Below are 13,506 nucleotides of genomic sequence, written 5' to 3' on the forward strand. Positions count from 1 at the left end.
ATTAGTCTTTTAATTGAGTTAAATGTTGGAATGGGTGGTAAGTTTTACTGCGATCCAAGGGAATTTTTGTTATAAAACATGTGGCATTTCGGGAAAGGTGATTGTTTTTGGGCAGATGGAGGAAATTGTTTGTGCAAATGCCATGTTTTCATGCTGGAACGGTTTAAATCGCTTGAGAAATGTGGAACTTTGAGAAATTGTCCATCATTTTCAATTAAAATTGTATTGCAATAAATGTGGAATCACAATGTTTCAATTGTGGGAATTATTTGGTATATGTCAATAAGTAGTCCATATGTTCCGAATGGGCAAAACATTTCAGTGTTAGAATGCCTTGGATCGGTTAGGAAATGTGGAAGTGGTAAGAATTACAATATAACATACATCCATAAACGTGGATGCATATGAAAAAGTGCAATATATTTATCTGTACAGTAATCTATTTATTTATATCTGCACCTTATTGCTATTTTATCCTGCACTACAACTAGCTAATGCAACAAAATGTCATTCATATCTGTACTGTAAATTTCAAATTTGAATGACAATAAAAGGAAGTCTCTAAGTCTAATTCCTAAAATGTTTCCCTTTAAGGTAAACATTGTATGCTATAGGCTACTCGGAGCTAGCACCTAAACAACAGCTAAGCAGACAAATTAGACATATATAATAAGTGCCTTAATCTAAATTAAATATTAATTTAATTAATTTTTGTGGTCATACAAAACATTTACCGCTCCACTTCAATATAAATACAGCATACGTCTATCCCAGACAGTTGTAAACAAATAGGTCAGTGTTATAAATACCTACTATTGTTCTCCGTTTGACTAATTACATTTGATAAAGCCTTTTTCTCCACACTACAAAATATTGAAAGTACGTATAATTTGGGCTGATATCGTATCGGATTAATATCGGTATTAGCCAAACTCCAATATCGGTATCGTAAAAGAAGTGTTAAAGTTGTTTTGGGATACTATGAGTTTGAATAGGTTGAGAAATGTGCAAAAATGATGATGATCGCTACAAGGGCAATTTTTAGGACTGAAAATGCCGGGAAAAACAGGCATTTTTGGAATATGGAAAATACATAATTTTCAATTAGAATTGTATTGCAATAAATGTGGAATCACAATGTTTTAAATATGGGAATTATTTGGTATATGTAAAAAAAAAATTTTTTCAGATGATGTGGTCCTGATGGCTTCATCTGGCCAGGATCTTCAGCTCTCGCTGGATCGGTTCGCAGCTGAGTGTGAAGCGACTGGGATGAGAATCAGCACCTCCAAGTCCGAATCCATGGTTCTTGCCCGGAAAAGGGTGGAGTGCCATCTCCGGGTTGCGGAGGAGACCCTGCCCCAAGTGGAGGAGTTCAAGTACCTCGGAGTCTTGTTCACGAGGGAGGGAAGAGTGGATCGTGAGATCGACAGGCGGATCGGTGCGGCGTCTTCAGTAATGCGGACGCTGTATCGATCCGTTGTGGTGAAGAAGGAGCTAAACCGGAAGGCAAAGCGCTCAATTTACCGGTCGATCTACGTTCCCATCCTCACTTATGGTCATGAGCTTTGGGTCATGACCGAAAGGACAAGATCACGGGTACAAGCGGCCGAAATGAGTTTCCTCCGCCGGGTGGCGGGGCTCTCCCTTAGAGATAGGGTGAGAAGCTCTGTCATCCGGGGGGAGCTCAAAGTAAAGCAGCTGCTCCTCCACATCGAGAGGAGCCAGATGAGGTGGTTCGGGCATCTGGTCAGGATGCCACTCGAACGCCTCCCTAGGGAGGTGTTTCGGGCACGTCCGACCGGTAGGAGGCCACGGGGAAGACCAGGACACGTTGGGAAGACTATGTCTCCCGTCTGGCCTAGGAACGCCTCGGGGTCCCCCGGGAGGAGCTGGACGAAGTGGCTGGGGAGAGGGAAGTCTGGGCTTCCCTGCTTAAGCTGCTGCCCCCGCGACCCGACCTCGGATAAGCGGAAGAAGATGGATGGAAATAATTAGCCGTTATGTCCCGAATGAGCAAAACACTTCAGTGTTAGAATGGCTTGGATCGGTTAGGAAATGTGGAAGTGGTAAGAATTCCTAAGATCAAAGGAAATGTTATTACATTTAGTTCAGCGAAAGCTCTTAGACAATCACACACATTTGTTTTAACAGAAATTCTCTTCTCTGGCAGGAACATTTGTGTCATTATTATATTATTCATTATTTGTTTCATAATCTGTGATCAGTTGGAATGCCACGTTTGCGTTGACTCGACTGCATTCTTAATGTTATGGTTTGTGACCCAACAAATGTCTCGTTCCAAACAGTGACAACTATGTTTCAGCTCCTTTACTGGTAGAAAACTAATCGCTATTGTCAACTACGTCATAAGAACAACAAAAATGTATGTTTTCATCATGAGGACATCTAAAAAGGTGCTGTGTTGTAAGTGTAACATAAAAATGCAGTCAATGATCTAAATTGAAAAGTATAGTTTGTGGCACACCTGCAGGGTGGAGATGACTTCATCTCCCACCTCCTTGACTGTAACTACGTAGCGACTGGTCTCGGGGTTGATGATGCGTTCTTCTTTCTCCCAGCGCACCATGATAGGCTTCTCACCGTGGGCCGTGCAGCTCATTTTCTTCTCCTCACCTTGTGTGGCCAGCGTAGTGTTGGGGTAGGATGTGATCATGGCAGGAACTAAGACAATATTGAAGAAGAAAGAAAGAAAAACAGATGTGAGAAAATCAGAATTTGACTCTGCTTGTTATGAGAGTATCACTTTTTTTTCGAGTGAATTAAATGACATAATGGTTATCATGTCGTAAGTACAGCCTGGGGGCCAATTTCAGCCCGCAGCTAATTTTTTTCCTGACCCTTGGCTTATTGTATAATTATTAATTAGATGAATAAGATGGTACGTCAATTTGCTTTGACAGCTTTAACACAAAGCTAATATGTGGATCAAAAGTTCAGACAGCTTTTCGACTAGGGATTGGTACCATAGTGGCTCCACAGTCGACACTACTGTACCTACAGTACTACAGATGGAAATGAGCAACTATGCAATCATCTGGCTCATATACAGTATGTAAAGCAGGAGGTTCATTCATTCATTCATTCATTGATTGGCGGTCACTCCAAGAGAGTATGACAATCCTCCTGGTAGGGGGGTATCCCTTTATGGAGGATGCCTGTGTCATGACGCGGAGTCGAACCCGCGTTTCCTCTGCACCTGGAGCTGCAGGCAACTCTGCTAACCCCTCTGCTGGCAGCACACTCAGACACGCCTCTGCTCGCACTGAGCACAACACGCCCACACAGCAACAAGCCTGCAAGCAATCACTGATCAGCGCACCTGGACTTGACGAGGGGGAGCGGCATAAAGACCAGCGGACCCGAGGAACCTTTGCCAGAACGTCGCTAACCTTCCATGACTCCCCTGTCTTCCGTGATCGTGCCTTGTCACTCGACACCCATCCGGTTTCCTGACTGCCCTCCTCGATCCATGACCTCCCTGCTCGGACCCAGACCACGCTGCCCTGCTCTTGCCCACGACCACTTGCCTGCCCACAAACTGCCTCTTCGCCTTGCCCCCTTGGATAACGACGAAAGATACAACCAACATTTACAGACAACAACCCTTGGTAATATTTACATTATTAATTTTACACATAGTCAACACTCACTCACTTTGAGTAGCATACACACGCCACGTATTCATCAAAGGTTTCAAATAAACCTTGTAAACCGCAGTCCTGCCCTGGTTGTCGCCTCCTTCCCTTCTCTGATACATAACAGCCTGTGCGTGACTTTGTTTAACGTGGGGAGAGTAGTGCACAGACAGTCACCACACGATACTTGACAGATCCGGGTCAGGGTCCAGTGGCATGGAGTCCAAGACGACTGGGAACCCTTTTCTGCTGCAGCCTTCATCTGCCATCCCAAACAATCAATCAAAAAAAACATCTAAACTGTCGCCGCCATTATGATGTGCAGTGCTGTTTTTAAATTACCATAAGTCTTGAACTATAGAAAGTATTTCAATGGTCAAAATCTGCGCTTTTGGATGTTACACGAGTTATTACGGTAATCTACGTCGCAGCAGCTCAGACAAGGAACAAACCAGAGTGGGCGGGGTTTGTTTTCAGAGCAGCCAGCCCGAAACGCGTGTGTCAGAAACAGATGTGGAAGCAGATTTTTACGGGATAATATATCCTATTGTAGGTGTTTATTACACTTTGCATTCATATTTTGCCGTTTTTTACATTGTTGTTGTGTTTTGCTTGGTCTGAGAAATAAAAGAGGGGCGACGTTCATATGTTGTTAATATTCAGTGTTTTATTGTTCATAGTTAATATAGTAAATCCCACTTTCTTTAATTTCCTGTACATTTTGAGTGTCCCATTCAGTACAAAAAAAAAGTAAAATTCTATTACGGTACTTTTTTTGAGGTGGTCTGTCATAACGTTTTTAGAACTCTATCGGACATTGTGACTTTTGGTATTAGTGTTCCTAAAAAAAAGGGACCCAAACACACATACTGTACAGCAGATTTTTACAGCTAAATGTGTATATATAATTTATACACACACACACCTTGGCCCCCAGACACATTTTTTTCTCTCAATGCGGCCCCCGGTGTCAAAATATTTGCCCAGCTCTATTTGCCAATATTTGTCCAATGCAACAAACGGGTACTGACAGTGTACTGCATTTTTGTGAGCACACGCATTGCCCTGAATATAAAAAAAAAAAACATAAAGGACTATCTGTGCCTCATTTCTGTGCTCTGGATGAAATTATGCAAAATGTAGCGTCTTGACTAGGGATGGGTAATGAATTCGCTACTACGTACCGACCAAATTCCCTCAATACTTCTGTAATAGGTACTGATTAACATGAAATGAAATGCTACCATACTTGGACACCTGTGTTGCACGTCCGGTTGCAGACTTGGCACCGGCTCAAACACTTGGCGGGAAAACAGGTATATTACGTAAACGATACCCAACCCAAAAGTAGTTTTAGCATCCTTACTATGAAAGGTCAAATAGGACATAAAAAAGATAAACACATATTTAAATCATTAAAATTGTCTTGAATTAATTAAAATTGGAATTACATTTTTTTTTTAAATCAGTCAACTAATTTAATGTAAAACTATATATATTAAAGTAGTTGATTATTTCACAATTTAATTAAGTATTTTATAATTTATTTATACCACATTTTATTATTTTTGTTGGAGTTATATCCAGGTCAAATTGTTCCATAAAAAAATGGAAATGGCGTGTCACCAATCAGGTGTTAGGATCCCCCACAGACTTTGACGGCTGAGTTTGACAGATAAAATAACACACATGACACACATGTTCATGAAATAAATGATTAGATGAATAAATAAATATTTAAATAGTGAAACAACTATCGATCCATCCATTTTCTACCGCTTGTCCTTTTCAGGGTCGCGGGGGGTGCTGGAGCCTATCTCAGCAAACTAATATCAACATAAATATTTCAATAGTTAATTAAATAGATACAGTCAATTTTATATTAAATTAATTAATGACACAGTTAATAACACATGTATTTAATTCCAATTTGAAAATAATTGATTCATTTAAAAAATATTTTTCTTACCTAATTCGGTCCCATTTGACCCTCCATAGTTTACATGTACAAAATGTATCAAAGAAAACCGCACAATGTATTTTAAGCACTTTTAGTAATTCAATGTTACAAGCGACTTTGGCCTGCATGTCGCATGTGAGGTGCCAAAAAGGTACGATGAACCCTCCGAAGACATGGCACTAAATACACACTGGCAATATCTCACACACAACAGCAGCTCTCCATCCCCCAGACACACACACACACACACACACACACACACACACACACACACGCACACGCACACGCACACACACGCACACGCACACGCACGCGCACGCGCACGCGCACGCGCACGCGCACGCGCACGCACACGCACACGCACACGCACACACGCACACACACACACACACACACACACGGAAGGCATGATTCCAGTGATGTGATGAGGAGTGTCAGGCAAGAGCTTGCAAACATTTAAGCCTCATCTCTTATTTACTCCGTCTGGGGCTCGTCTGACGAAAAGAACGCCGTTTTATTTTGCATGACAAGTATGAATTTTTGGCGAGGCGCATTTCGGGAACATTGGGGAAAAACACTATAGCTCAGGCCTGATCTGCGTGAATGTTATATTTTAGAGCAGAACTTACTCTCGTTTTGCCACGTAAGTGCTTAAGCGGAAGCATTAGGCGATGGTGTTGACACTCCCGGCCCGGTTGAATACCGCGAGGTGACAAACAAGCAGTGTGGAAGCAGCCTGGCTGTGCAGCAGAAACAAGATGTCAGCCCTGAACATATCAAATAGATTTGAGCATTTTATATTTCTTTTTAACCTTTAAAAGCCTCAAGTATAGCATTTGTGTTGCTATACATCCACATAACCGGAAAAACGTTGGCTAAAAGCTCAACCAAATCAGTTTGTGGAAAAACTACATTAAAACTACAAGCAGTTCATTTGTTGTCAAAATTAAGAAAAACTGTCTGAGGCCTGCATTTGTCATAAAAAAAAGTGTGAGCGCTTTCTTAGGATTTTTTTTCACCTCCAATTCTCGTATGCTGTGTCGGTTAACGTTCGGCCAAACATTGTTTGATATAGTCTGTTTGTGATGATCCGTTGCCCGGATCATGTTTTGTTTAGTGTAAGACTCCCTTAGTTCGGTTTTCAGCACCCCTGGGTTTGTGTTTTTTTGGTTGCCATGGGTGCTGATTATTTTCCACCTGCCTCTGATTAGTGTTCCGGTCGCTCACCTGCTCCCGGGCACTAATCAAAGAGCTATTTATTCCAGCCTTTCGCCACACTCGGTTTGGCTGTTGTGTTTGCTCCTGCAACAAGTTACGTTGGTACACCTTTTTGATTCCTGTTTCTATGCTAAGTTTTTCCGTAACTTTGCCATAGCTCCCCGTGCAATCGGCAAGTTTTTCTTGTTATTTTCCTGCATTGTTGTATTATGGACTGATTTATGAAAAATACATCATTTTCCTTCCTGCACGCTGCCTCCGGAGTTCCGTCTGCATCTTGGGGAAACGATCCGCGCATAACACTGTTATAGTCATTCCGGAGAATCCAGTCCCCAAAAAAAAGAATCATGGCTACATTTGATGCTTGTTTTGTGCTAAAATTATTTCATGGGAAAGAAATGCTTCAATAATTTGTGTTTTTTGGTGCAAAATGATACATTTTACGTAATTAAAAGCAAACTTTCCTGAGATAACTCTGACCTGGGATCGAACCCAATCATCCCTAACACTGCGTAAATATTTGTGGATGTTTGGAACGAACTAATTAGATGTACATGATTTCTTCTTGGCAAATTTGCTACGGTTTTCATACGAACCGAAGTACCTCTGAAATTCAATAAAACAAAACAGTGAAAACACTAAAGCGAGACATTTAGCAGTGCTTGAAAGCTAACACTGTGGAGCAGTGGTTAGGACTCATGCATCACAGCGAGAAGGTCCTGGGTGGAGTGCATGTGGGCTTCCTCCCACCTCCAAAGACATGCACCTGGGGATAGGCTGATTGGAAACACTTAATTGGCCCTAGTGTGTGAATGTGAGTGTTGCCTATCTGTGTTGGTCCTGCCATGAGGTGGTGACTTGTCCAGGGTGTACCCTGCATTCCGCCCAAGTGCAGCTGGGATAGGCTCCAGCACCCCTGCAACTCCGAGAGGGGCAAGCAGGAAAAAATGGATGGATGGATGGACTTATCTGGTCACCTTGTATATTGCATTAATAGTTAGCATTTCCTCTAAAAATACAGTTAAACAATGTATTCTCTTGACATCATAGGCAAAAACAAAACATTTTTTTACAACACTCTGTTCCTCCACAGTCACCAAGAGGGCAGTAAAGACCCACAAAGGGGATTCAGATAGACTAGTTGCTGATTGGCTACTCTCACCCAACCCCCCTTCGACCTCTCTCCTCCTCCTCCTCCTCCTCCCAGGCTTCCTTCACCTGGACAGGTTGCCATGCCAACCAGCACCGGGCAGTCTCTGCACTCTTCTCCCCCTACCTCTCTTCCGTCCTCTCGACTCTACCAGGAATAGAACACCGACCTGCCATTGATTTCCAATGTATGATGATCATGCCAGCGCACTATGCAGGAGTAATTCAACATATCTCGTCCAGTCCAAGAGTATTGAACGTAAATGTGTGAGGTCATGATGATGAATTTTTAAACAAGGTAACTGTTTTGAAGTCGAAAGCCAACATGCAAGATGCATCGTGGCCATGAATATCAAATGCATTTTAGACATCTAATCAGTTATTTGAACCGTTCTTGTCACATACGGCATATTTATTTGAATTCATTGTGGCTTGTGTCTAATTTACACGGGGTCACTATTATACTGTACATACAGGCTCAAATATATAGTTAAGTTAGTTAAAGTTAAAGTACCAATGATTGTCACACACACACTAGGTGTGGTGAAATTCGTCCTCTGCATTTGACCCAACCCCTTGTTCACCCCCTAGGAGGTGAGGGGAACAGTGAGCAGCAGCGGTGGCCGCGCCTGGGATTAATTTTTGGGGATTTAACCCCCAATTCCAACCCTTGATGCTGAGTGCCAAGCAGGGAGGTAATGGGTCCCATTTTTATAGTCTTTGGTATGACTCGGCCGGGGTTTGAACTCACAACCTACCGATCTCAGGGCGGACACTCTAACCGCTAGGCCACTGAGTAGGTTGTACAGTGAATTTATGCATATTCGATAATCTGCATCCATGACACTGCAAAATTTGCAGAATACCGATTTTTTTCTCTACCTTTTTTAGGAAAATATGCTGTTTTGCACTGTCAAGTTTCAAAGCGAAGCTGTTTCTCTGGGAAAGTCTCTTCTTATTTGCCCCACATTGATAGTGTTGAAATTACATAGAAAGCACCTGAGGACTATTCGGGCATCAAAATAAACACTTGCAATAATACACAGTGGTAAACTAAGTGCCTCAGTTTACGAATTTTTCGGGATCTATGTATGTACAGAAACATCCTGGACGAAAACCAACACTTCTCTTGCAACCTGATGGTGCTTGAGAGGGGCTGCAAAGAGAATTGGGCAAATCTACCCAAATATACGTGTGCCAAGCTTGTGGCATCGTATACATGGTAAATGGATTATACTTGTAAAGCACTTTTCTACCTTCAAGGTACTCAAAGAGCTTTGACACTATTTCCACATTCACCCACTCATACACTGATGGTGGGAGCAAGGCCCTGACCACGACCAAGGGTGAAGTGTCTTGCCCAAGAACACAACGGACGTGACTAAGATGGCAGAAGCTGGGATTGAACCCGGAACCCTCAAATTGCTGGCACGGCCGCTCTATCCCCCGAGCCAAGCCATCCCCTAGAAAGACTTGAGGCTATAATTGATGCAAAGGTTTATCAAAAAAGTATTGAGCAAATGCAGTGAATACTTATTGTACGTACATGTGACTTTTGCTATTTTTTTGTTTTTAATAAATTTGTAAATTAAAAAAAAAAAAAAAAACTTTTCACATTGTCATTATGGGGTGTTGTATGTAGAATTTTGAAGACAAAAAATGTGTCCAGAGTGTACCCAGCCTTCCGCCCGAGTGCAGCTGGGATAGGACCCCAAGAGGGACAAGCGGTAGAAAATGGATGGATGGATGAATTTATTCCATTATGAAATAAGGCTGCAACATAACAAAATGTTGAAAAAGTGTCAATACTTTCCGGATGCAATGTATTGCTTTTGTTGTGACTTCAGCACAGCTTGGCCAGTCAGACAGCTGCAGCCACCGGGGGTTGCAGCACAAATGGCACCGGAGACGGTGGAGGAATGGCCTGACAGTTTGTCACGTAATTTCTACCCGAAGTAGTTCTTCTGGGTTATAATAATAAATTGAGTAATCAAACAAGAGTCGAAGTCTTTCATATCGTTTGTGATTTACTTGCATGTTTAAACTAAAATATTTCAAACCAAATATTACATAATTTTTTAATGAAAATCTAATCTGGCTGTGGGCAACCTACTGTATATAGATTACAATTGTTGTAAATTACACAAATTAAATTTATATCGGGGGTAATCAGAGTCACCTATATGTGCCTTTACTTTAGCAAGAAGCACCTTCTTGGTGAATTCTGATTGGGCAGAGTGTGGGATTTCAGGCACATGGATATTTTAAATATGAATGGCCAACCGCACTCCAACATCTGCGCTCAATTAAAAAAAAAAAAAAAAAGGTTTATGTTCAAAACCAGAAAACATTGTTTGCTGCACTCGGGCGGAAGGTGGGGTACACCTTGGACAGGTTGCAACCTCATCGCAGGGCCAACACATTCACACTCACATTCACACACTAGGGCCAATTTAGTGTTGCCAATCAACCTATCCCCAGGTGCATGTCTTTGGAGGTGGGAAGAAGCCGGAGTACCCGGAGGGAACCTATATAGTCATGGGGAACATGCAAACTCCACACAGAAAGACCCTGAGCCCGGGAAGCGAACCCAGGACCTTCGTAGTGTGACGTCCTCACAAATATCCATATGGATATGAAGTTATTAAAGCAGTGGTTCTTAACCTTGTTGGAGGTACCGAACCCCACCAGTTTCATATGTGCATCCACCGAACCCTTCTTTAGTGAAAAATAAAATGTTTTGGTTTTTTTCAAATTCAAGACATAGTTACATGTTTTTTTACTGGTGCACAAAATGAACCGTGCATGAACATCACCTTGTTCAAAGAACAAAACCAACACAGTGCATGAACTCACAACAAATTACACACCTGCAAATTAGATGGAAAATTAGAGGGAACATTCTTTGGGGGTATCCATACTAACGCCGATAGGGAGAAGTTTTTATTTACACGATGAGTCGGGTGTGTCTTGACCTCCGTGGCGGAGGCTCCGCCGAACCCCTGAGGCCGACTCACCGAACCCCTAGGGTTCGATCGAACCCAGGTTAAGAACCATTGCATTAAAGGCATTGGTGAAATAGTAAAATGTGTGTCCTTGCCTCGATCTTTTTACATTGTTGAACTCAAATGTTGGCAAAGCTCGAACAACCGCCTCTGCGTGTCGCTAAAGTAACCACAACCTGTAGAAATGTGCGTATGTTAAGCATAAACTCGCCGTGAGGCACCGCACATTTTCAGGTCAAGATCACTCTTGGTACATCTCATTTTTGCCGTGAAAAAGTGCACACGGCCCGGTTTGTGCGTACGCACGCAAGCTTAATACATGAGGCCCCTCAGGTCTGTATCTGCTAAATTTGGTTCTTGAGACGGTGCTTTTCTTACCGACCAATCTTTGACCCCTATTGTGTTTCCAATTGTCTTCATTAGTGCATCAGCTATTTTCAGAGCAAACTGAAATCGGGCGACATTTTGCTGCACGCTCGCCGTGTTTCTGGCCACGGGGCACTGTGGCTCCACGGGTCCATGAGAGCTGGGCGAGAGAAGACGAGCTTGAGATGAGTGTAGCTCCCTGCCCTGCAGGCACTGGGTAAGTGGGCGCTGGGGATGAGCTGGCCAGGATGTGGGGCTTGGGGGACGGGGGGTGGGGAAAGGAGAGCGCTGACTAGTTCACTCGCCGTCTGCAATGTACTGAAATAATTCCCTTAGCTGCACAATTGGCTTGGACATGGAGCATGAGAGCAAATGTGTGCCTGTAGACTCGGCGGGCCTCTTGTGCAGGAGCTGGGAGGGGGCTTGTGGATGCAGATGAGGAAAGGAGATGGAAGAGATACAGATTAAGGCATGAGGGCGCTCCTTATGTTTTTCTGAAGGGTGCTGTTCAGTGACCACAATTCCCTTCCACACCTCATTATGTTCTCTTCCCGCATCTTGTGACATTATGATGCCTAATTAACTTGATTGCTCTTAATTGGCACTGATACACACTCAGTGCCTGTCTGATAGCATCCAATGCGAATCGGCCATGAACTGGGTAAGGAGGTGGAATAGAATAAAAATAAATACATAAATACCAATACGAACAGCAGTGCAACTGTTATGTTTGGGAGGGAGTGTAGACGGCACAGACCACAAGGGGGTATAGTAGCTCTATGATTTATTATATATATATGCACAATATATATATATATATATATATATATATATATATATATATATATATATATATATATATATATATATATATATATATATATATATATATATAATAATCAAACAATAATAATATAATCTAAACAAGGGTATGGAGTGTGACTAGGTCCAAAAGTGTGTATGGTGTAAGACTATGTGTAGGAATTAATTGCTGAATGTTACCAGAGTGTTGAGCAAGAGGCAAGTCCAAAAGGAGCTGGGCAGGCTAGTATGTCCGTGAGCAGGCAGGTAGTCAGGGCGATAGCGAGGTGTCAAAAGGTCCGTGTCCAAGCGGGAGGTCAAGATCCAAGAAGCAGTCCGGGAAGCAAAGGAACAAGGAAATGACGAGACGCACAGCTCGTCAACACGGGAACGAAGGCAGACTGGGTACTCCAATAGAAGATTACGTTCTGGATCTACGGATCCGCTGGCCTTTATGCTGCCTGCTCTCATTAGTCCCAGGTGCGCTGATACAGATTGCTTGCAGCCGAGATGCGGGAAGAGCGAGCAGAGGCGTGTCCCGGCGCGCCTCCAACGGCCGTGCTCGCAGCTAAATGCATGCGGGACTGCGCATGCGCCGTGACAGCAACAGTTAAAAACAGTGTAAGCAAAGGGTCCCCAACCTTTTTTGCACCAGGTACCGGTTGAATGTAGGGTAGGTATTATTTTCATAGACCGGCCTTTAACATGTGGCAGATGAAAAAGGCAAAAATAAGTGCTTGGAAAATACAATTGAATACGCATGGTGGTCAAGTTCTGTTCTCAATGGGTACTAGGCACAATTTAGCCTTTCTCAAAGAAAAATGCCCTATGCATGCGCTGTTTTCAGGTGTACGAACCGTTTAAATCGTGAAAATGATAACTGTTTCTTCAGAGTTCCTCGAGAGGTAATCAAGAACGGCAGAAGAGTGCAAGATTTTATGAAAAAATACAACAAAAGTAGCACACACTCCAGCACAAAGAATGCCGTTTGCAGTGACCACTCAGTTAAAAGTTTGTTTTATAAACTTTTAACATTTAGTGTTTCCCATTTAAGTATTATCTTGATATTATTAGTTTTTCCTGAGACATATTTTTATTTTTGGTACGAGTGTTTCGTAAAGCACCAACACAGCAAGTCTAAATAAAAGGAATCAAATGTGAGCAAAACCTAAAAGAGTTAAGCTTTTACCAAATGCCACAATCATAAATGAAGCTTTTAGCACATACACAAAGTTGACATCTATAGTTATACAGTATTTTGATAAAGACGGGGGGAAAACACGCGTACTTGTAAACGGCGCGTGCAACAGCAAGGGCAGGCAACAAACATGGCAGTAGACGTGAAGTT

The 13,506-nt window shown here is 42.6% G+C and overlaps 1 protein-coding gene across 5 annotated transcripts in view; it reads right to left on the bottom strand.

The window, feature by feature from the left end:
- Positions 1–13,506, bottom strand: part of dscama (Down syndrome cell adhesion molecule a) — a 304,891-nt gene that overhangs the window by 66,989 nt on the left and 224,396 nt on the right. For all 5 annotated transcript variants that reach the window (XM_062048353.1, XM_062048352.1, XM_062048351.1 and 2 more), the window contains one exon: positions 2,489–2,685. In XM_062048353.1, the coding sequence (XP_061904337.1) occupies positions 2,489–2,685 (197 nt within the window). The remainder of the gene's footprint in view (positions 1–2,488; positions 2,686–13,506) is intronic.

The sequence above is a fragment of the Entelurus aequoreus genome, linkage group LG05 (assembly GCF_033978785.1).
Source record: "Entelurus aequoreus isolate RoL-2023_Sb linkage group LG05, RoL_Eaeq_v1.1, whole genome shotgun sequence".
Classification (NCBI taxonomy): domain Eukaryota; kingdom Metazoa; phylum Chordata; class Actinopteri; order Syngnathiformes; family Syngnathidae; genus Entelurus; species Entelurus aequoreus.